Genomic DNA, 25,541 nt, shown 5'->3' on the forward strand with positions numbered 1-25,541 from the left:
AAACCAAATGCTGGAAATGACCCTGCGCTTCTACATGGTGGAATAGCTCAGCTTGGCTCTGAGATTAGAAAGAAGGAAAAGAGAAAAGTGTTGAAGGAGATGGTCCCAATGACAAAACCAATGTCTATAGAAAGAAAGGCAAAGTTGCGGTTTGAGTAAGGAGACTAACTCACACATTGCTCTCCTGCTCATTCTGCAGTTTTTATATTACAGTCTTTGTCTAAAGAGTCCTGGAATAGGCTTAGCTCGATGCTCAAAGGACCAGATCTTCTCTCATGTGGATGCTTTCCTGTTTCTCCTGTATTCTGCACAGAAGAGATAGCCTGCTAAGATGGTCAGGGTTTGAGTGGTTCTGCTGTCTGTAATGGGGTTGTTCTTCCTTTTGGTAGGCAATTCTTTTGCAGAGGCACGTCCTGCTGCCCCTGACAGCCCTGCTGGCCTTATTCCCAGGGCCTCAGAAGCTCATCCAGAAACGCTACGACAAGCTGCTAGACTATACGAGTTTATTGCAGCGGTCAGCGGGAGATGAGTCAGACTTGGCCCAAAAGGAGTACGAGGCCCTCAACGCCCAGCTTGTGGAAGAGCTCCAGCCATTCAATCAGGCTGCTCGGCGGATTCTGCTGAATTGCCTGCGCAGTTTCATCACCCTCCTCAGCGACCTGATGCTCAGGGTTCAGCGAGCTTACGCCACAGATGTGCAGGTAAGCACAACCCCTGTCCGTGGCCAAAGCCATGTACCTATGTGGCTTTGTGCATATGTTGTTCAAGTAAAGCCAGCTGCTTGATCACTACTTTGAATTTTTTTAAGTGTCTCCAGTTTCTGATTTAAATGATGGAAACTTTTCATTATGGTTCATAGTAGAAGAAGCACAAAGAGATTGTTTTTGAGAAATCACTAATAGATACTAAGGATAAAAAACAGTGTGAAGAACTTTATCATGGCCAATAGACAATACTCAACCTCTCTAGCCATAAAAGAAATGGAAATCAAAACAACATTGAGATACCACCTCACCCCAGTTAGAATGGTTATAATCAAGAACTCTAATAACAACAGATGCTGGAGGGGTTGTGGCCAGAAGGGAACCTTACTGCATTGTTGGTGGGATTGTAAACTTGTTCAACCACTTTGGAAAGTAGTATGGAGGTTCCTCTAAAGACTCCATATAGGGCTGGGAAGGTGGCTCAGAGGTAGAGTGCTTGTCTTGCATGCATGAGGCCCTGGGTTCGATTCCTCAGCACTGAATAAGCAGAAAAAGCTGGAAGTGGTGCTGTGGCTCAAGTGGTAGAGCACTAGCTTTGAGTTGAAGAGCTGAGGGACAGAGTTCAGGCACCATGACTGGCAAAAAAAAAAAAAAAAAAAAAGGTATTAAGACTCCATATAGAGCTCCCCTATGACCCAGCAATCCCACTTTTGGGCATTTACCCAAATGATCACAAACAAGACCATACTAAAGCTACCAGCACGACTATGTTTATTGCAGCATTATTTACCATAGCTAAGATATGGAACCAACCCAGATGCCCTTCAGTAGATAAATGGATCAAGAAATTGTGGTATATACACAATGGAATTCTATGCCTCCGTCAGAAAGAATGACATTGCCCCATTTGTTAGGAAATGGAAAGACTTGGAAAAAATTATCTTAAGTGAAGTAAGCCAGGCCCAAAGAAACATAGGTCCCATAGTTTCCCTTATTTGCAATAACTAGTATATGTCTGAGACAAGCAGAAAAGGTCAGATAAGTTGATGTTAGGTGAAATGAACCCCAAGATAAGTATTCAAATGTTTTTGCTTTCATACAATTATTTCTAACATATTTATAAGATGATTTCTTTGTTGCTTTCTATGTCCCTCCCCCATGGTATAACCCCTGTTTTCACTGTATTTCATGTTGGTATAATTTGTGGAGGGGAAGGGAAAAAACAAATCGTTTAAATAGGGATACAGGTGCCCTTCTGAGTAGCTACAATTACAGGCATGAGCCACAAGCGGCTGGCTCCTGTCTTTCATTCTTAGAGACAGAATTGAATACTAATTTGAGAACATATTGGTACCAGAGCATCTTGTTCTAATATCCAACTATTACCATATTACCTTGAGCACATATCTTTATATTTCTGTATCTTCATCTTCTCATATGAATAAAGTGAGCATAATAGTAAATTATTTGATTCTTTAGATTTTTGGTAAAAAATATATTTGGGAGCAGCTCCTTTAGAAAGAATAATGGACAATCTATATTTCTTGAATACTAGAAAATGTTATTATTAATTACACTACACTACACTGAATTAGTAGTTTGGCTGGATATAGAAGTTGATCTCTTTGAATTTGAGTGCTCCCATTTTTCTGTTGTATTCTAACTTTCACTATTTCTGTTGAGAACTCTGAAGTCTATCTGATTCTTGGTTCTTGCTTTTACTTCTCTTATTGTATCCTTAGATGCTCATACAACTTTCTCTTGCCTCCACTATTCTAAAACTTAATATTGGATATATTATTGTGTTTGATACTTGGTGGGGTCATTTTAACTTGAAATTTAATACCTCTACTTCTCTGTAGTTTAAAAGGTATTTCACCAATGACTTTTCTGTCTTTATTATTTTTCTGTACTTCCTGTGTTATAACTCTAATTTTATCAACTTTTCCTACTTACTTTCAATTTCATTAACATTTTGCTCTATTTCCTATGAAAATTCCTACTGTAACATCTAGCCCATTTGTAATTTCATTTACAGTTATAATTGCAATATTCATGGTCTATTTTAATTGAGACAAATTGCTTCCTTTAAAAAAATCAGATTCTCTCATATTAAAGGTATGCCTGGTGTTCTTGTTCACCCCTGAAAAAGAGGAAACAATCGAAAGCATTGAGCATATAGATAGGAATTATAAATTATAAGCCTTACTATTTGGTTGAATAATCTGTCATTTCATTTGGGTACAACTTGATAATTGCATCTTTAGGTCTTTTCCCCTGATAATTGCATCTTTAGGTCTTCTCCATTTAGCTTGTCAAGACATCCAAATACAATTCTTCAAGTCTTCTGTCTGGGGTAATGATCTGACTACTTGGGTTGTTGGTGGGAGTTTTAGAATCAGTGTCTATTCATGCTATTAATTATTCTCTTCCCAATTTGGGTTCCCTACCCTTAGTTGTACCTATGGTCTCTTATTCTAGGGTTTCTGTTTTATCATTTGCAGAAAAGGAAATTCCATCTAACCTCAACTGAAATGGATTAAGAATCTGGAAATCTAGTTAAATTACACTAATGGTATAGGTATCAGTTTTCTTATATTTCATTAGCTCCACAGTTTCACTGAACTCAAATATTCTCCAAGTTTCTTATGAGGCAACTGTCAGATAACCAATGGGAGTAGAATAATCTCTAGACTTCACAGTGCATGGCTAAGGTTGGTGATGAGATGACCATGGAAGAGTTAAGCAGTTGGGGATGGAACAGATGGGCTCCCAAGATCTGCTTTTTGGGTCTTTTAATATGGTCTTCTTATATGGTGGCTATGGTGCAATTGGACTGCTTTCTACCATGATTAAAGGCCTCCAGAGTGAGTGTCCCAAGCTACCTGTAACTGCATGTCCTTTGTAGCCTGATCAGAAAAGTCAGACACAACCTTCTCACTGTTCTATACACTTCAACTTTGTATTTATTCAGTGAGGCCAGCACAAAGGCTTATCTTGAACTTGAAGAAGCTTAGGGGTAGATTGCTTTCATTGAAAGTGTGATGTCCTAGATTGGATCTCCCAATACCCTAGTCCTTCAAATGAAAGAACCTTAAAGTCTTTCTACTTTTGAAAGTCAGGAACCTAGACTCCCCTCTTGATGAGAAGTATGTCAAACAACCTATAGTTTAAAAAGTAACACACACTTTTTGTCGGTGCTGCTTGTTTGAACCTCTTGTCCCTTGCTAAGTGTCCCATTGTACCACATGAAAGGTATTCACTGCTATTAATTCCCCAGTCTTTCTCCCAAGTCTTTATTGCTATTTTTCCAATATTGGTCACCTTTTATTTATGTTTAAAACCTTAAAACTATCTCTATCAGTCATGTGGGGGTTCCAGAGACAAAAATTATTTCTTTATATCGAGATTTTAGTTGCTCTATTTTTTTTATCTTGGCACTATCGGACATTCTCTCAGGTGATTATAAAAGTTCTAGTAAATTTAATACCCAGTATCATTATCTAATTATCTGGAAACAATGCCTATCATTTACCACAGGTGCCACTCTTGGTATCAAACATCTCTGAGATCCAGAATCGAGTACTGGAAGAAGTTCACACTCTGAATTTTGTAAAAGACAACAGCGCCACCTTTATTGAGAGGAAACTTAGTTTTGAAAAGAAAAAGCCTGTGCAAATTCTGGTGAGTTTAGCAGCATTTGTGACAAGGGTAAACATTACTTTGCTCTACTTAGTCTAAATCATCACACTGTATTATTTTCCATATAACTTATTTTATTTTAATATCCTATCATTTGCTTATGTATTTAAAATTATTTTCACTGCTACTGGGGCTTGAACTCAAAGCCTTGTGCTCTCATTAGGATTTTTTCACACAAGGTTGGTACCCTATAACTTCCCTTGGATTTGTCTGCTGGGGCTGGCTCCAAACTTCAGCCCTCAGATCTCAAGCTCCTCAGTAGCCAGGATTACAGATATGAGCTACTGGCACTTGGCACCATGTTTTTGTCTCTGTTTTGTACACGATACATCCCTAACATTTCAAAAATGATGATTGAAATAAGGTAGGACTCAATAAATATTTGTTGACTAGAAATTTTATTCAAGAGATAATTTATACCCTTTCATTGATAGGGTAAAGCATCACAGATTCCAGAGACTGGTTATTTTTTAAAAGTTACTTGATGCTGGAGCTTACAAAGGGTCTGTACCTGTTGGATCCAATCCAGTCATGTAACAGTTCCTAAAAGAAGACATATATATATATATATGTGCTAAATTTATATTACTGAATTAAATTTATATTACTGAATTAAACACTCCTCAAGTTCTTAGTATGTATGGGATTATCTAAAAATAGCAAAGAATTAAAATGTTGCTTAACATTCAAGAGGGATTAGAACCTCTTCTGATTCTCACTTAAATTTTCTTTCTTTTCTACAACACTGCCCTCATGTGCTTACTAGGGAATTTTTCACTAAATGACTCTGCTAAGCTTTCTTTTTACCTTTAAAAAACAGTATTAGTCTACTCTAAGCCTTAAACTTAATGTCAAGCAGCATAGAACTTCTAAATTAAAAAAGAGAGAGATCTTTCAGAGACTTGATCACACATCCATCTAAACAAAACTCCCAAACTTTCTCCAGCCAGAAGTGCCACGCCAAACTGACATTCACCGTTCCAAACTTCAATCTACATATAGCATGGAGGAACTCTACCAAGCCAAGCGCAAGTGCAATGCTACACAAGAACTTGACATCAATCTTCTGGAAGGAGAGTTGGTGGCTGTGCTGGAACAGAAGGATCCCCTGGGGAGTACCAGCAGGTGGCTTGTTGACACAGGAAGTAAGATTTTTCCCATCCCACCCCTCAGTAGCTTCTGTGGGCTTTTATAAAACTATGTTGTGAGAAAGTGCACACATGACCTTGAATCTTGCTTCTTTTCTTTTTAAATTTCTTCCCCAGTTGTAAAAGGGTATGTGTATTCCTCCTTCCTGAAACCCTACAATCCAGCCAAAGTGCAGAAGGTGGATGCTGAGAACAGGTTCTGCGATGAGGATTTTGACAACCTCAGCCTCTTTGTGTCTTCACGGCCTGCTACTGACAGTGTCACAGGCACTCCCGAAGACAGCATAAGTGACAGCAGCTCCTCCCTGAGTGGCACTTGTGGAAAGTTAGAGACAAATGGCACTGATGGAGACAGTTTCCAAGAGGCTGATGAACAGGTAAGAATCAGAACCTTGATGTAAAAATGCTTGGTGGATCAAATGACAAATCTTTAGCCACACATGTTGTAGTGTAAGAAAATGTCAACTTTGACGTCACAGAGACCCGTCTCTATTAGCATGTATGCTCTGTGGACTCTTTTGCAAAGAATTTAAATCTCTGCACCTGTTTCCTCATTTGAAGCAGAGGCTGATCATTCCTACATGTGGAGTTGATATGTGGATTAAAGATAGGCATGTATGCAAAGGACCCGGCATACAATAGTAGCTGCACTGTTACTACCCTGCTTCATGTACTTAAAAGACTTAAAGTGAAGGTGGTCTTTCTTTTTTTTGGAGGGGGGGTTCAGTCATGGGGCCTAAACTCTGGGCCTGGGCGCTGTCCCTCAGTTCTTCAGCTCAAGGCTAACACTCTACCACTTGAGCCACAGCACCACTCCCGGCTTTTTTTCTTTTTGCTTATGTGGTGCTGAGGAATCGAACCCAGGGCCTCATGCATGCAAGGCAAGCGCTCTACCACTGAGCCACCTTCCCAGCCCCTGAAGGTGGTCTTTCTACACTCCACTCTTGCAGAAAACATTTCAATACTGAACATGTTTTTTTTTTTTAATTTTAAGTTTGGTTCTAATAATATCCTTTGTTTCTTTGTCTAGATTTTCTATGCAGTCCATGCTTTTCAAGCTCGGAGTGACCATGAACTCAGCCTTCAGGAGTACCAAAGAGTCCATATACTTAGATTTTGTGATCTAAGTGGAAATAAAGAGTGGTGGTTAGCTGAAGCTCAAGGGCAGAAAGGCTATGTGCCAGCTAACTACCTTGGAAAGATGACTTATGCTTAAGAAAATAAGCCTCTGACCTTCATTTCCTGGCAAGGTGCTGATTGACTACCTCATAAAACTGACATTCTGAAACTAAACCAGAAAGCAAGAAACCTCCAAGCTGTATTAACGAATAATGTATCAGGTTTTAAGGAAGACTATGCCTGCTAATATCATTGTTTCCTAAATGTATACATGTTGCAGGGAATACTAAACTAACAGAAAGAACAAAGCAAACAGCTCAGGCTCCAACTATAAACTACAAGGTAGAGATCTTTTGAAAGGGAGCATGTTCTTTTAGCATCATGAAAGGCTAAATTCTAAGGGCAAGATTCTTCACTGTGCTACTTGTTTACTCTGTTATATAGTTTGCTTCTATTTTATTTTCATATTTCCCATTTGTGCATGTTTATATATACATCTTTACTATGCAGTTTATATGTGTATATCATAGATCATATACAGATGTATAAACTTGAGCATGACTAAAATCATAGACATAAAATTAGGAATTAGCAGCCAAATAGACAACTTTACTATGGAGCCTTTATTTTAAGTTTTGGACCAAATGAATATATTAATAATATACACTGAATATTCACTGAATATTATGTGACATTATTTTAAATGCTTTAATACACAGTAACTTATTTAATATATTAACAGGAACCTACAGCCTAAAGAGGCAATGGGATATTAGCCCAAGGAACACTGCCAGTAGCTGGTAGGGCTGAGACCAATTGGTAATCTGGAACATGCTCCTAACCACTAAGCTTGATCTTGCAGCTTTGTTATTTGCAGAACTCTCAGTGATGGTAATAATGAGGAACATTCTTCTCTTATGTCCACATTCAAGTATTTAGAATTTTTTCAAAATTAAGGGCTATAAGAACTTGCATAATGCCTAGACAATATAAGTATCTAGGATAACGACTTCTATTTTTATTGTTTTGCTTAACCATTTTCAAAATGCTCTGGTTCAAAATGATCTTACAGGATGCAAATGGTATTTTAATGAGGATATTTTTTGGATGACTTAAATCATGTAGATGTAAATGGGAAATGCGTATTGTGATCAAGATGTACATGTTTACTTGCTGATTTGTACTTAAATAAGGAAGGCATGGAAAATAATATTTGCTATAACACAGTGTTCTGGCACATTGAACTTTCATTTGAGTATTGTTTAGAGAATTGTTCTCCAAAATTTCAGGAATATTTGGTCAAGACACTGTCAAACTAAAGATGCTTCTTTGAAAAGGATTAAATTTGATGTTTGTGATTTCTTTTAAAAATCAAATTAAGGTTTCATTGCCCATATAAAATGTGCATGACATCAAAACTTAAGACTTGATTTTTACTTTGAAATATTTATTTGACCTGTATTATGTATATTATTACTGATGAATGCATGTAACAAAAGAGCTGCTTTTCAGAAGATGATGGCAACACACACACACACACACACACACACACACACACACACACACACACACACACACACACACACACACACACACACACACACACACACACACACACACACACACACACACACACACACACACCATGGTCAACCATAGAAATTCTTGATGCTTAAATGAAAGAAACATTTGCGTTTACAATATTATTTGTAAACTTGAGTGCGGCACTAAAAGACTTCTTTAAAAGATAGGGATTTATTAAATCTTTTAATTATTCATTGAATCAATTTAAAAATGCAAGTAAGCTTATTTGCTCAGGGTAAAACTAAAAGAAATTCAGTTTTGCTACTCGCAGGATCCATGAACATGCCCAAAGACCAAAATAGATGTATTTATCTATATAAAGATATATACCTATCTATCTATCGATCTATCTATATTACGTTTATACACACACACATTGATAGATACATGTATGCTGAAGACTACCCGAAGAATGAAAACATGTATAAACAGCATAGATCTTTTCATAGGAATGATGCTATCTGATCTTCAAAGAATCTACACTACCAAAAATCAGAGCTGCAGGTGGCTACTGAGCATGAGTTATGATGAAGGCACTTACTGCAGTCTCTCTTCTTGCTGAACACAAACTACTATGAATAAACTTTAAAAATTATACAATACCCTCCCTTTTTTAATTTTGGTGGTGGGGTTTGAATTCTGAGTCTGGGTGCTATCGCTCAGCTCTTCAGCTCAAGGTGAGCACTCAGCCACTTGAGCCAAAGCGCCACTTCTGGTTTTCTGGTGGTTTATTGGAGGTAAGAGTCTCACGGAATTTCCTGCCCAGGCTGGCTTTGAACTGCATGATCCTCAGATCTCAGCCTCCTGAGTAGCTAGGTGTGAACCACCAAAGCCTGGCCAATACCCTTATTTTTATTTTACTTAACAATGAACATTGTAATCTTGAGATACTATTTTACTGCAAATTAAGGAAAATAAACTTCCAAGAGAGCTATGAAATGTGTCTTCAAGAAATACTTAAAAAATGATTTTATTGGTGGCATTTGAATTAAAGCTAGGCATATTACTGTAATTGTTATATTCCTTTTCTTTTTCTGTGTGTGTGCTAGTCCTGGGGCTTGAAATTGGGGCCTGGATGCTGCTTTTTTCTCAATGGTAATAGTGCTCTACTATTTGAGCTATAGCTCCACTTATTTTTATTCTATTTTTCTGTGACTAATTGGAGATGAGTCTAATGGAGTTTCCTGTCCTGGCTGGCTGTGATCCTCATATCTCAGCCTTCTGACTAGCTAGGATTGCAGGCATGAGCCAGGGTTTTATTCTTTAAAGATTAATACTGTACAAAATAGGATGCTCAAAAGTGCTTTCTTAACCAAGAATCAAGGGAAATTTTTGTAGCTAATTCTTTTTAAACAAGTGAATATACAACATCTATTTTAAAATATAGATGCTTTAAAGTACACATATTAAAGTTTAGAGAATGTAAATTAATCCAGCAATGCAAAATTGCTTTGGGTAATGAAATCATGGTAAAAGGTCACACTGCACATACTCCAGAAAAGTATCCCAAGCATGAAAGTTGAGCAGTGTAGAAGAGGTACAATGCATATTTTTAATCAGAGCAGTGCAATGTATGTCATACTTTAAGTACTGGAATATTGCATATAATCAAAACATTAATTTTTAGAGATGGTTATTAAGTACCTGTCACTATTTGGGATGAATGTAATTTAGGTGATTTATGAAACTGTTTCTAATACTGAAATACAGAATGCAAAATCTTCTCTAGCTCTTTGGATTTTTGTTCATTCCAAAACCTCCAAAGCTCTGTTAATAAAAGAAGAAATTATCTCTTAAGATGGCAAAAGCCAAACGAACACCTTTATGGCCCATTTGTCGTAATTATGGCTTCACACTGTAGTCAATGCATCACTAAATATTGAAAACATCTAGACCCCATAATATTAAAGCTAAATTAGGCACAGAATTACATTATAGTTGATAAAAATAATTAAATTTAATTGACTAGAGGACATTGGACTTTATATTTTCCATGAAGAGACCACTAGTTTAACAGTTATGGTTCTATAAGTCTAATTTTATGTCCTCTCTATATTCTCTAAGTGGTATATAAAAAATTCCATCACTAATTCTGTGATTTATAAAAATATAACATATATAACATACCTTTAACAATAGGACATACCTTTAATTCAGGGCTACTAGACTCAAACTGAGTCTCTGCAGGCTAGATACACCTAGGTACAGTTTGCCTTTTCTTGTTTTGTCTTTCAGAAAAATAATCCACATTTTAGAAAAGACTGGAATGGGATGTTATTAAATAATCTAGGGAATATATTCTTCATTCATTACTTAAAAATATCAGGATGGCTTATAAATGTATTCATGGCTTTCTCCAATTTCTTATATAATTTTAAATATTGTAATAATGTTCTATTTTGTAAGGTATTTTCTTTGCAGATTTTCTCAAGAATTCTCAGGAATGTGCACAACAAAGTCGAGTCAAAATTCTGCTTTTATTGAATATATACTACTAGCATATATTCCATTGGTAATGTGGGGAAATGTGGACACAATGAGAAAAGGGGCCTTAAAGAGGCATGAGAACGCACAATCTGTTGGAAGAGATCAATTCTTACACAAAGTGATGTGAAGTGATTTTAAACTTTAATATACATACAGGGAATGAGAAATCAATCACAAAAATTTTGAAAAAAGACAAAATAATTGAAGAGATAGAATCAGTTCCCAAGAGGGTGATGATGATTGAACCAGAACACTCAGAATATTGGAAGGAAAGCATTAAAAGAAATCCTTATGTTGGATCATCCCTGTAAGGCACCTCATTCAGCAGGATCGACTCTTGGGACATTTTTCTAGATGAACAATGTCTTTTAAAGTTGCATATATTATCAGTCTTCTGTAGGTCTCATCAAGAATCAGTCATTTTAACAAAAATGTTAGATCTTTAATAAGAAAGATTCCAAGTTTGACTAAATAATATTTAGCATTGTGAAGAAACAATAGAACTTTGATTCTCAAGATTTTTTTATTAAATTGTGTTCATGTTTTAACAATAATTGCTTTTTTTTTTTAAACCACTAAAGTAGATGATTGATATAAAAACCTACTTGGCTACACTACTTCTTGAGTTTCTTTTGGGCCGCCTTCTTCTTGACCATTTGCAATCGCTTCATGGCATTGAGCTGTGATTCTTGTGAAGTTGGACCTTTAAGGGATACTGAGGGAGTGCTGCTTGAGTCTGAAGTGGTTTTGCTAGTGGTGCTTCCACTGGGGCCTGAAGTACCACTATTTCCATTCCCACTTAGTTGGCTGCTGCTTCCTGGAACTAAACTACTAGGACTAGGAAGACCTACTTTGCTGACATTGTCACAACTAACTGAGCGACTCAGGCCAGTTTTGCCTAAGGTTAGCGGCGGAAGTGGTTTCAATGGTACAGTGGGTGTGGTGCTATTACCAGAACCTATTTTGGAACCTATTCCACCTTTCGATGTTGTTGCCAGACCAGTCAAGCCCACAGGCTTCTGGTTAGCTGAAGAGGTAGTAGGTTTCCCACTATTGTTTTGTGTTGTTGAACTCAATTTTGCTGTTGAAGGACCAGCAGAAGAAGTTTTGGCTGCAAAGGCAGCCCATCCAGTTAGGCCACTAGTTACTGAAGAGGAAACATTGTTACTAGAAGAGTTTCCTGAAATAACTGTGGATGGCTAAAACAAAACAAAAAAACAAAAGTGATAAATCTTACATCAGAGCCAAGTATAACCAATACTTATATCCTTGAATATAACAGACTTGTTAGGTACAAAAGTAGTAACTTGCAAAATTTAAACCATATCTCAAAATTAGGGTTCTGTTAAGCAGACTCGAAATAAAATATGCACGGCTAGTGGGGTTTGCTACTGTTTACAACCTTCCCTCTCCACCCAGTACTCAGGCTTCAACTCAGGGCTTTGCCTTCTTGCTTGGTTTTTTCATTCATGGCTGGATCTCTACCACTTAAGCCATTTCTCCAGTCTCATGTTTTGCTGGTTAACTAGAGATAAGTCAAGGAGGTCTGTCTGATCAGTTGGCTTCAACCAGCTAAGCAGGACTACATACATGAGTTAGTAGCACCTGCTCGCACATTCTTATTGAAATGATTCCAAAAGAAAATGATGAAATGCCTTTTCTGGCAATTGCTTTAGGACCCAGGAGAAAGCTACAGCAAAAAAATCTGACTTAGTGCTTTAACAATTTTTTTACTCAGAGGTATTATCTAGTTCAGAAAAACATCTAATTCTTTAGATTTTGTTCTAAATGACTGATGATCATGCCAAAGTTGAATATCCATACTTAGTAGACAAAAATGTTTACACCCAGGATATTCAAGAGATGCCTGAGATAAAGATCCAGTCAGTAATTATTTCAGTTGTATACAAACTATAAAGTCATATGTATATAATATATATACAAGCTGTAAAGTCATTATGAAGCAATAGCTCTAGTACTGTAAATTATATGTATATACACAGAAACAATTATTTGGAAGTGTATAGAGATCAGGAGTACTGTGGTTTGAGGCTCACTTGGGCAATAGCTTGATGGCATTGTTCCTGTTATCTCAGCTAAGTGGGGAAGAATGAAGCATAAATAGGAAGATCAGAGCCCACAATGGCTTGGGCAAAATACGTTTTCCCCCAGCAAAAGAAGTGAAACCCTATGGTGAAAGATGTGGCTCAAGTGGTACAGCACCTGCCTAGCAAACAGAACCTAAAAATACATCTCCACGTAAAAAAATAATTAATTAGTTAAACAAAGATCTCATGGATTCAGTTTGACAATTTACCCACATTTTCACTGAACCTATTTCATAATAGATTCCTGCTTTCTACATCCAAGGTTCAATTAACTGCCTTACACACACACACACGCGCACGCGCGCGCACGCGCGTAATATAATCAGGACAGAGATGTTTATTGTTCCACTCACTGGCTGGCACTCTGACACCTGAGCCATGCCTCTGACCCAAATATGTTTCTCAAGGACATAAACACTTTAACCTCTCTGACAACTTCCTACTTAGTTAATAAGAGGCTCACAACAATACCAGTGTTCCAATGTAAATATATATTGTTCCTATTAACACAACAACAGTTGTTTTCACTTTCCAACAAGGCAAAATGTTCTTTGCTCAAATTTATTGTAAATTGAACTTATTATTGACATTCTCTGCCTGTTAAGAACAGTTTACAAAAGTGTTGGGTTCACACAGCAGTCAAGAGTAAAGTTTTATTTAAAAAAAATCATACTTTAAAAACTGGTTATTAGTCAGGCACCAGTGATTTAAGCCTGTTATTCTAGCTACTCAGGAGGCAGAAATGAGGATCACAGATCAAAGCCAGACTGGGCAAACAAAAGAAACTCTTATCTCCAATTAACCTGCTAAAAGCCAGAAGTAGAGATATGTGAGGCTTAAGTGGTATAGTACCAGGCAGCCTTAAGTGAAAAAACTAAGGGACAGTGCCCAGGCCCTGAGTTCAACCCTAGTACCAGCACAAACACACATACACTAAGTTACTATTATGCTTCAAATATATGCAATTTTATTTTGGAACTGTACGCTGCAAGAACAGATAAAATACTTTGAGCTGGATAAAAGGTAGACTTCAATACTGTCTTCATGTGAACATTTTTAACCAATATAATCAAAACAGAGGGTTTTGAGACCTTCGTTTTATAAGATTTTTGTTCACATATTCTGAAAAGTGATATACTTTTGTAATACGGCATAAGAAAATGTCACAGAAAAATTATACTTTTAGAGGAATACACACTGGTAATGGGAGAAAAAGACAAGAATGCAAAAGGGCACAGGTACAGAAAACTTGTGATTTTCATTTTGAGAATAACTTTTTCCCCCTTTTCCTTTCTATTACACATAAAATTGCCTGCTATATATAGCTAAATAGCTTTCCAACATTGTTAATCAAGGAAAACTCATATGAAACAATTTAAAAAGACAAACCCTTATGAAATATAAACAAAAAACAAATTCTCTGTGTTTTGGCACTTTATTTTAATGTTTTGTCATTGCGGGATCCTGCTTTTCAACAGGATGACAATTTGCAATAAAATCAGGACAAAGGAAAGTAAAGAAGAAAAACATGGCAGAAAAGTAGTTTCTTACATTTCATTGTAGAAAATAAAATTTCGCAAACTTTTTTTTTTCCGGTGCCTGTCCTGAGGCTTGAACTCAGGGCATAGGTTCTATAACTGATCTTTTGTGCTCAAGGCTAACACTCAACTGCTTGAGCCAGATCTCCATGTTCAGTTTTCTAGTGGTCAACTGGAGGAGATAAGTCTGCTTGGGCTGGCTTTCGAACCTTGACCCTCAGATTTCAGCCTCCTGAGTAGCTAGGATTTATAGGTGTGAGCCACAGATGCCTGACTTAAATGTTTTATAATTTAAAATATCTTTTTGCTAATTACTACAGTTAAGAAAACAATTGCCTGTTGTATGTGAACAGGAACAAACTTTTTTTTCACAGTAAACATTTATCACACAACATCAAAATCTCTCATACAAAAACAACCAAGATATGAATTTATTTGCCATAAAATGATTTCATGTAGGATTGCCTAAAAGTAAACTTTTCTTTTTTTTTTTTTTTTTAGTCAGTTCTGGGGCCTGAACTCAGGGCCTGGATGCTGTCCCTAAGCTTCTTTTGCTCAAAACTAGTACCCTACCACTTGAGCCATAGTGCCACTTCTAGCTTTTTCTGAATAGTTTATTAGAGATGAGCATCTCTTGGACTTTCCTGCCCAGGCTGCCTTTGAACTGCTGCAGTCCTCAGATCTCAGCCTCCTGAGTAGCTGGGATTATAGGCGTGAGCCACCAGCTAAAAAGTAAACTTTAATAGTAACAGGTTATAAGAAAATATACCAAAAATAATTAAGTATAGAACATAACTAATTTTAATAAATTAGTTCTTGTTTTATTCTAATTCATTACATTCCTTTATAATGAATCAATAATGGATATCCCCTTTGATTATCAACTCTTTTTTAGTAAATAAAGTAAAAAAAAAATTCTTCAAGTAAAGTTACCAGTAATTTTTAGAGCATTTTATATTCATATATTTTATATCAAACAAAAGTTCTTGAGCTTGCTATCTAGCTACTGAGACGAGGTAGTACCGTCAATATTTTCTGGGGCTGATCTTTGAGAATTTGGGCTTAAGTGTTTTTCTTCTGTTTATAGCTCGTTAGTGGAATATATAATTCAACAAAAGTATACTTTTTCTTATAAAATTATTTTAGGAAAATATTTTATTCTATGACATTATCACTATATGAAGGCTAATAATGGACTATAGGAACTCAGAAAATGAAGAGTGGTTCTCTCACTATACTGTATGGTTTCTTTGTATAAAGAGTAAATACTATGAAAGCTCATAATAATAAAGAAAATAATCCATGAGACCAATTAAGAAAATTTCTTCAATAGTCAATCTACTTATCGGAAAAACATTTAAGAGGCCAATGAGCTCTAATGGTGTGAGTACTAGTGAAATTATTTCTACTGTTGGCACTAATTAGAATTTAATCCAAATTTGTCCTTGGAAATAAGTATCCACTATATAAAAAAGCTAAGAAATGTCATTCTGAAATAATCCTAGATTGTTGTTCTTTCTGATAAAGACAAATACTAGGATTATATATTCAATGATTAAATGTTTCCTTTCTAGCTAGTTAATAAAATGTATTTTCAACATATAGTAATGCAAAATATAGTTTTCCATTCGATTTTTAAGTTATTCATCCATTGCTTAAGACTAGATTAAGGTATAACTGTAGATAAAAATGGACCATACCTTGACTTCTGTTCTCTTGAAGGCTAAGAAAGTTGTTTCCTGCTTTAGTTTAGTTTCTGGCTTCTTAACCAATGGATCCTTGACAGCTGGAGCTACAGAAACAACTGTGGGGGCTGGTTTCTGTGGTGGTTTCTGAGATTTTTGAGCCTATATTAAAAAAACAACAGTGGATTAACTGAAATATAAAAACAAAAGACAAGGTAAAATAAAAGTTAAATTTCTAATATTGTGATGACACTGAAAATACAGACTGCAAGACATACATTTTTATCATTTTATTATTAGTTTTATAGATTTTTTTTATCATTTTCTAAATAGTAATAATACAAGGAAGACATAAATAGGAGGATCACAATCCAAGGCCAGCTTAGGGCAAAATCGGGACTGTACCTAAAACCATAACTAAAGCAAATATGTGCTGAGGCCTTGACTCAAGTGTCACCTCCCAACAAATGCAAGGCCTTAAATTCAAACAAAAATAAGTCTTCATCTAAGGAGAAAGAAAAATTAGGGGAGAGATACATCATTGAATAGATAGCAACTTCTTGATTTCTAATTTATCTATTTTTTACATCAACTGAAACTAGAAAACTATGGCATATAATAAGTTATGCTAATGAACAGCAAAATGAGATAGTACATTGGAAATACACCCTAAACAGCCACTCTAAGAATATGAGGGAAACACAGATAGAAAGACAGGGCACACATACAAATATTGCTGCTGTGCAGTTATAGAGCTGATGGCTTCAACTCAACCAGGTATGGACAAGTTCTATTTCCTATCATACTCAACAAAGACAGACTTTGTATTTCATCTCTTTCCACAGTGCTTTCTCAGTATTATAAAGTGCTTATAAATACACTGACATATTAATCCTGCTTATTTATCTGAATTAGAGGGTGCTAAAAGCTGAATAGAGAAAAATGCATATAATACAGATCTGGTCTTTAGGCAAAGAAACATAAAACACACATACTATATATACACAGACACTTAAAAAAACAGCTTAAACCTTATTTTTTAATATATTAGGTGGTCATTTTTAAATTTTGAACACATGCATCAAGTGAAGGGCTGGTTAAAACAGACATAAAATAATCCCTACCATTCTTTTCATTTGTCTGGTACATCGGGCACAATACCACACCAGGCGAGGGTCATTCACTTCTTTGTCTGTTACTTGGGGTTTATGGCAATCTTGGTGGTAGAGATTATGACACTCCTGACATTCTACTAATTGATTACCAGATGCCACTGTCATTTGTCTAAGGAAAAAAAAACCAAAACCACACATCATACTTTCTTGAATTTAACACCTGTGATTCATTTCAGAGTGGTTCCTGTTACATTTGATATGTTAAAAGGAAAACGAAATTTTCACTAAAAGCGAAAATTAACAAATCCCAACACACAGACTGCACAAGCACTTCATTTATTTTGAAGGCAATATATTATATGCCATAAATTTGGTTATATTTTCCTAGTCAGTTCTCATTGTGTATTTTTTCCTATTTCTAGAAGGCAGCAGATTCTGAGTAGTCTTCAGATAAGTCTATCAACAATTCAGAGGAAAAGAAAGCAATACAGATTTCTTAAAAAGAACAATGGAAATACTTTCTACTTAACATATTCTTCCTCACTAATGAATACAAACACTTTCTTTCTGGAACCCCAGAATTAAAAATTTAACCATTTTCCAGATGTTAAATTGCTGTATGGGCAGTTGATAAGACAATCTACTTATTTGTTCTTCACCTTCAAATAATAAAAATGAAATAGAAATGCCCCAAAACAAGAAGGGATTGTTTGTTCTTCCAAAGAAACTAATGTATAACTTACCTACAAACTACACAGGCCAAGCCCATTTCCATGGCAAAATCATCAGCACTAGTCTCTTCAAAACTAGAAAGGTCAGCCATAGCCAAATCCTTGCTGGTTTGGACAGTGATGGGGGAGGTTCGAGTATCTGGTTTCTCCAATCTAGGTTTCTTTGGAATGTCACCTCCTTCCGTAATTTCTGATTTCATCTATTAAAAGAACCCAATCAGAATAATAAAAGTAGAACAAAATGCTAAACTTTAAATTCTTGAGAGGTAAGATGGAAAGCATGCAATAAACTATATTTACGGGCAGATGGGCACATTAAAGATCTGTGGAAGAATTATAACTAACTTGTGTCCACTACCTTTAAAAAAAAATAGCAAGGCCAGAAGCAGGTGGCTCACCCCAATAATCCTACCTAGTTAAGAGGCTGAAATCTGAGGATCACAGTTACAGCCCTAGCAGGAAAGTCTGTGAGACTCTTATCTCCAAAAAACTACTAAAAAGCCAGAAATGGCGCTGTGGCTCAAATGGTAGAGCGTTGGCCTTGAGCACAAAGACACTCAGTGATAGCACCCTAACCCTGAGTTCAAGCCCCAAGCTGGAAAAAAAATAAATTAAAAATTTTAAAAAAATAGCGAGGCAAAAATGAATAAATCAGAACAGTTTGGTATATACTTATATTTCTCTTTGTATTCTATTAAAGAATTCTAGAAGTTCACTAGATTTACTTGTACTGTCTCATCTATATATTTATGTATATATGTATTTTTTAAGCACAATGCTAGATTTGAAATCAGCATTAGTAAGTCTATTTTTATCTTATGTATTTTAAGCTATGAACTACTAGTATTTAAACTCTACTGAAAAAAAATAAATAATAAGCATTCTACCATTATCTAGAAATAACACAGGACCCTATGTACTTGAAAGCTAGTTCTGGATCTTTTAAAATATGAACAGGGTAGATAAAACTGTTGAATCATAAAATCTGAAATTTGGTAAGACATAGAAAATTTGGAGTCTTATCTTTGTTGGTTAGAATAAACTTCAGTGCAGCCATTTTAGAAAGCAATTTGATAATACTTAGGAGTTAAACATGACAGATTCTATTTTTCACCATATAGGTAAAAATCCTATACAAATCACAGTCACAAAAAGTTAGCATAGCACAAAGATCCTAGTTTCTTGTCAGTAGATGAATGGATAAACTAGTTTATTCATAGATAATTATAAAGTCATTAAAATTTATCTAGTTCTACATGCATAACACAAATTTCACTGTTGAGTGGAAAAAAGTTACCACAGTATGATTATCACTGTGGAAGTTTAAAAGCACAAAAATAATATATAGCTTATGAGTACCCAGCATTTAACAAAATTAGAAACATCTATGGAGTAATATGGTCCACCTTGAGGGAAAGAGTTATTGAGGAAAATCTTAGCTTATTTTCATTAACTACTAATTTTTCATTACTATTTTCAAAATTTGTCCAAAATATACCATCAAAGCATTGTCTATGGCCTTGGTAACATGCTTTCCTAATTTTTATTTGTCAGCAACCATTTTAGACAAAATCTCTCAATTAGGGCACAGTTTACTTTGAAATCACTGTATCTCCAAAGGCCAAAACATTTGTTGAAAGTAGTATGTAAATGGTTTAAGAAAAGGTTTCGAAATTTTACTCAATTTTCAAAAAGTTAGCATTTATCCAAGTATATTACTGAGTGCCCATTATGTATGTATATCCTATTATATAAAAGAAGTAGACATAAAACAGTTTCTGTTTATGGAAAAATAATTTACTTTCTTATAAACAAAGTTAAAATATGATCTTACTTTATCAGCAGGTCTCTTTTCAGCTTCCTTCTTTACTTTTTCAGCCGTGAGGACTTTGCCATTATTATTGCCAGAAGGAAGAGTGGATGCTGTTTTAGGCTCTTGTTTAATAGAAATAGATTTTGTGCTTGAAATTTTTGGTGGCTCTACATCCTAAAGTGCAAAATAAAAAGATACCAGTTCTTAAGTATTCACATTACCTAATATGTTATAAGCAATAGATAATAAACTTAAGCAATTTCCAGTTAAAAACTGAGATAATATGTTATGACCAATGTAATGTCCTTTTCTTAAGTAGCTTTACTGAGAAAAGCTGACATATAAACTGCACGTATTTAAGTATGAAGCTTGCTAAGGTTTGACACTAGCAATGCAATCATTGTAATAAACATATCCATCATACTTCCAAATTTCCTTGTAGTCCTTTGTAATCAATACCCTGTAGGTATGTATCTTAAGAAAAAAGTACACCCCTCTGTATGGTATTTTCACAATAAAAATTTAAAATAAATAAAAACAAAAAATAATAAAAAAGAAAAAAAAAAAGAAAAAGTACTGAGCCTGGGGCTTGACTATGTCTTGAGCTTCAGACTGTGATTAGACTTCAGCTAATTATATAGTGCTCTGTCTTTTCCTTCTTAGTTTAAGTACCAACTTTCTCAGACCTGGGGGAGTTTTAGGGACAGAAAGAATTTGAAAAGAATTCTGAGTAGATATAAAAGAATATAATAAGCATTGTCATTCACTAAGAGCCTTTTTATGTTCCAGGCAGACGTTACACTAATTGACTCACATATTTTACCTGTTGTAATTTTCATAACTCTGCAAAGTAGTCCTTATTATCCCCACTTGCCAATAAACAAACAGCAGCTGTGTGAAATGAAGTTCCCATACAACCCAGTTTCCTTATTGTAAAATGAGGAAAATAAGCAATACCAATCACAAAAGATTATTATCATAATTGAAATTACACACAAACCACTCAGAAGTGTCTGGGATGTGGTAAACATTCACAATACACTATTGTCATCATGCAACTAAAAGAGGTAAACTGGGATTTTAAAAAGGTGTCTTCACTTCCAGAATATTCTTATTAGATAAAACTGCCACTGACTGCTTCATTATTATCAAGATTGGAGCTACACAGTTCTGACTTCACCTATACCTCTCTTTCCTTAAATCATATTCTAGCCATCTTACCCACTGTTTGGAAAATGCTCATCCCTTTACTTCATTTAAGTGCTTGTCCTAAAACATTACAGAATAATTAATACTAAGTTGTGGTTACATTCAGCAACTTAAATTGACAATAAATAATTGGAAGTGGAATTCTATATGCGCAAAGTAGAAGAACTATTCTGTGTGGTATATGAGTTCTCTGAAAGCTTGAGAGAATGAAGGAAACTAAAGAATTTAAGTTCTTCCTTTTTGAGATGACCTAAGTGCGATTACTGTACTACTACTACAAAACTCTATCCAAGTTTTAAACTCATATGTAGATACCTTTTGAGTTGGACGGTAACCCGAGTCGATGCCCCGAGCCAATGATTCATCAAGCAATGCTTTTAGCTTTTCAGCAGAATCTTTACTCTTTGAATGTAAGAAACCTAGAGCTTTTAAAAAAATGGGATCAAGTTCCAAGTTCACAGTAGCAGCCATTGTAAACACCTGAAAGAATTTTTTAAAAAGTGGAAAGTAATTTAGAGACAAGATATAATTACCAATGTTCAAGTTTTTTCATTTTATTTATAATACTGTGCAAATTTAAAATGACTAAGAGGTTACTACAGAAAAACTGAAATTTCTGTGGGGGGGGGGCAGGGAGTTTTGGGTGGGGGGGTAAGAGGGGAAACAAAGGAGGAGGCTACAATGCTTGATAAGAAATGTATTCATTATCTTGCCCATGTAGTTATAACCCCTCTGTACAGTATTTTCACAATAAAAAAATGAAATTTTTTTTTAAAAAAAGAAAAACTGAAATTTCTTTTCTATCTCTGACTGAAATAACAAGAGCATTGTTAGGTGTTTTTTGTTTTTTGTTTTTGTTTTTTTTGATAGGTTGTGGGGCTTGAACTCTAGGCCTGGGCACTATCCCTCAGCAATTCAGCTCAAGGCTAGAACTCTACCATTTGAGCTACAGCACCACTTCCGGTTTTCTGAGTGGTTTATTGGAGATAAGAGTCTCACAGACTTTTCCTGCTGGCTTTGAACCACGATCCTCAGATCTCAGCCTCCGGAGTAGCTAAGATTACAGGCGTGAGCCACCGATGCCCGGTTGCATTGTCAGTTTTGAGACAGGGTCAATCTCACTACGTACCCTGGGCTGGATCTCTCTGGGTAGACCAGGTTGGTCTTAATTTGTTGGGATTCTAGGTATGCACCAACATGCCCAGCAATGGCAAACTTTTAAAGGCAGATCTTCCCTGGCACAGAACTTTCTAACTATTTTAAGCAACACCTTGTATAGTTTTAGTAATAGGAATTTGGCTGTGTTTAGGTCAACTTTACAAAATGTCTTCTTTTATACCTTACTTTGAAAACAGAACAAAACCAGAGATTCAGTGTACACGTGTGTGGGGTAGCAGGTGGATACTGAATCACAGAAGGACAATGGTTAAAGATGTGGTAAGTGATAGCTGCAGAGGCCATTGTGGCACCTTGTACCGCAATATATCTTTTCCTCTTTTTATTCTTCTGTCCCCATTTTAAATATCTCAGAAAATATATTAAATATCAGCTTATTATGCCACATCTAGATGGTGACGTCTCATGCATTAGCCTATTTTATACAAAGTAATGTCTCTGCAGTACGGCTCTGGATATATATGTATATCTCACAAGGCTTGTTATGTTTTGTCCTCTAAGGAGCTTTTCAGAAATAGCCAAGACAATTGAAGCTACACAACAAAGTTTTATGAAATTCTAAAACATTACAAAGTTGTATTTTCTGGGATTAGCGATATTATCAAGTGGTTCTATTTCTTTTTGTTGTTTTTGTTGGTCGTGGGGCCTGAACTCTGGGCATGGGTGCTATCCCTCAGCTCTTCAGCTCAAGGCTAGTGCTCTACCACTTGAGCCATAGCGCCACTTTTGGCTTTTTCTGCTTATGTGGGACCAAGGAATTGAACCCAGGGCTTCATGCATGCAAGGCAAGCACTCTACCACTGAGCCACCTTCCCAGCCCAAAGTGGTTCTATTTCTACTTGCCACTTTTTCAAATACTTCTCCAAGCAAAGAATTGTTGGAATAAAAAAAAAAAAAGTATTCTTCATATTCAATCCTTTGATCAAAATATACAGCTTACAATCTTCTTTGGTCCCTGAAGTTAATATTGTAAAATCTCAACACATACATTGCTACAGTTAAAGATCTATCAACACAGTAATTCCCATTTTCAGGGTTTATGTCATTAAAACTTGCTGTAGGTGGAATTCTGGCATATGAAAGCCAAGTTGAAAATGGACTGTTTACTCCTTCTCCCTCTACTCACCTCTTCTAAGTTTCACATGACATTGAAATATGCACACTTCTAGGCTCAAATTCTGTATTCCAAGATTACTAGGTGGACCTAAAGATATCTCAAATTCAATTATAACTAAAAGTTAAGGTTATGGTTAATCTCACCTTGTATTACACCTTTTTTTTTTCCAATAAATGATACCACTCTCTGGTCATCAAGGTTCAGGGCTCTTTCCCTACTCTTTATATCTAATCAGAAATATTCCTGTTGAATCTAACACAGTACCATGTTTTTTTATGTTGCACTGTTACTACTCAAATTAAGATTGTCATTAATTTATCTGAATTTTAATAATAATTTGATTATTGTCTTCCAACATTTGCTATTTTAATATTTCATTCAGATTTTTCCCTTTTACATTTTTCTTATTTTCTTGATGAAAAACTAAAGGCTTCCCATCATCTTCAAAACTATGCACTAATTTCTTCGCCTAGCATTTAAGAACATTCACTAACACACACAAATATATATTCATCTTTCCAAGATATTCCCTACAGCAGAACAATTGGCTAGCTTTTGCCATTCATTTCTAAGAATCTTGTTGTCCATTTTTATATTTCCAAACACCATTAAGATCCACTTTAAAACATTACTTCTAATGAAAGATCAGACAGCTACTGTGATTTTCCTTCCCAAATCCTATTAATAATATCTTCCTGCTAAGGTACCTTTTAGTCTCTTTTATAGTGCCAGGATTGTGTACCTTGTACCATGTTATTTTTCTTCACAAGTGCCATTATATACTTTATAAAACAGTACTTCAGGAAGAGGCTCTGTATCTATGTTGCCAACTTACCACTTTGTAGCATGCTAAAATAAGTGATCAAAGTGGAATGAATGATCAATGTATTATGGTCTTGTCTCTCTCCCTACATCATTTGAATAATTTCTCACATTACTGCACCAAAAGTCATAAAAGAAAGTCAACTTTTCCCTTATCAAACAAAATCAAATCTCAAATAGCAAAAACAAAACCACCTTTCATATACTGGGAATTTGTCTGATGCTCCTGTTTGCAATGCTCTTTCTTCCCAATCTTTCGATTTTGGCTTCAACTCATTAATTCCATTAGAGTTGTAAACTCAGGGAGAACAGGGTTGGTTTTTGTTGTTGTTGTTGTTTTGTTTTGTTTGTTTGGTGCACTGCTAGTTCCCTAATTCTTCTCATTTAAAAGGTGTTTATAAATAATAAGCTACGTTCTTGCTTAAATTTTAATTTCTAGAGCTTTTGTAATCTCAAAATAAATCAAATGTTCTTAGGTAAGTATAAATTCATGCTTTCCTCTAAATCTTATTTTCCTCTCTATCTGCCAGTCTTCAAAGCTGATTTGCACGTGCAACAACAAACCGAACAATCAAACTAACAGCAAACACTATTCGTATAGTGTGCAATAGCTGGACGGCTGTCTTATTTCAGTCCTCAAAGAAACTTCCCCATTCACGTATTTCCAAGCTTTGACATTCTTTTTCTTTTTCATTCCTCCACTGGATACTTGGCCCCCTCCCCAATCGAATACTGATCACACGGTGGAGGAGCTGAAAAGCAAACGGAAACGCTTGGAAAAAGAAACGTGAACCCCTCCATCAAAGCAAAACACCTCGAAGAGCCAGGTGGCTCACGCCTGTCATCCTAGCTACTCAGAAGGCTGAGACCTGATGATCACGGTTCGAAGCCAGCCCAGGCGATAAAGTTCCTGAGACGTTCATCTCCTTTGACTACCAAAAAGCCAGCAAGCAGGTGAGCTGCGGCTCAAGTGGTGGAGCGCCAGCTTTGAGCAAGACACGCTTAGGGATCAGAAGCCAGTCCCTGAGTTCCAGCCTCAGAATCGGCACCCGCAAGCAAGCAAACCAACCCAAGGCCTTGCTCGTAAGCCCTAGAGATGGGGAGCCAGAAGATAAGGCTGAAAAGAGGGAGCAGTACCGGAGGGGTGCGGTAACCACCCCGGACTTCCGAGACCCGGTTCCGAGGTCCAGGTCCCGGGGCCTCGGTCCTCCGCCCGCAGCTCCCTCGGAGGCACAGCCCTCCGCGACGGGGGCGGGAGCTCTCACGCCGGGCCGCGCAGCTGCCTGCAACTTGGGAGATTCATCCTCGAGCAGAGGGTGGACACTAAGTCTGCGCAGAGCTACAGTCCTTCTCGGCCCTCGCGGGGGTCTCGAGGCCCCCAGAAGCATCCCGGCGCCGGGACGTGCCGGCACCACTCACCGCTCCGCCCCGCCGCGCAGTCCGTTCCCAGGCTCTCCTTCCGAACGTGTCCCCCGGCGTTTTG

At 36.3% G+C, this 25,541-nt stretch overlaps 2 protein-coding genes across 5 annotated transcripts in view; one reads left to right on the plus strand and one right to left on the minus strand.

Annotated features, from left to right (window-relative positions):
* Arhgef38 (Rho guanine nucleotide exchange factor 38) overlaps positions 1-8,849 on the plus strand; it is an 88,512-nt gene extending 79,663 nt beyond the window's left edge. For 2 of the 3 annotated variants that reach the window (XM_070022385.1, XM_070022387.1), the window contains 5 exons: positions 390-701; positions 4,245-4,388; positions 5,353-5,551; positions 5,672-5,931; positions 6,585-8,849. In XM_070022385.1, the coding sequence (XP_069878486.1) occupies positions 390-701; positions 4,245-4,388; positions 5,353-5,551; positions 5,672-5,931; positions 6,585-6,770 (1,101 nt within the window). In that variant the 3' untranslated portion in view covers positions 6,771-8,849. Of the gene's footprint in view, positions 1-389; positions 702-3,221; positions 3,280-4,244; positions 4,389-5,352; positions 5,552-5,671; positions 5,932-6,584 lie in introns of those variants that run through there. The other variant, XM_070022388.1, reaches the window with a different exon arrangement.
* Positions 8,850-10,715: 1,866 nt separating this feature from the next.
* On the minus strand, positions 10,716-25,534 carry Ints12 (integrator complex subunit 12). 2 transcript variants are annotated; one of them, XM_070022395.1, is made up of 7 exons: positions 25,478-25,534; positions 21,259-21,423; positions 19,756-19,908; positions 17,934-18,121; positions 17,200-17,359; positions 16,091-16,237; positions 10,716-11,943 (listed from the first exon to the last, which is right to left on the minus strand). In XM_070022395.1, the coding sequence occupies exons 2-7, from the start codon at positions 21,412-21,414 to the stop codon at positions 11,359-11,361; spliced, it is 1,389 nt and encodes a 462-aa protein (XP_069878496.1). In that variant the 5' UTR covers positions 21,415-21,423; positions 25,478-25,534; the 3' UTR covers positions 10,716-11,358. The 2 variants fall into 2 exon arrangements, with proteins under 2 accessions (XP_069878496.1, XP_069878495.1); XM_070022394.1 differs by having other exon boundaries at positions 25,196-25,499.
* Between the last annotated feature and the right edge of the window lie 7 nt (positions 25,535-25,541).

Source organism: Dipodomys merriami, unplaced genomic scaffold (assembly GCF_024711535.1).
Source record: "Dipodomys merriami isolate MVZ:Mamm:240054 unplaced genomic scaffold, mDipMer1.0.p SCAF_15, whole genome shotgun sequence".
NCBI lineage: Eukaryota > Metazoa > Chordata > Mammalia > Rodentia > Heteromyidae > Dipodomys > Dipodomys merriami.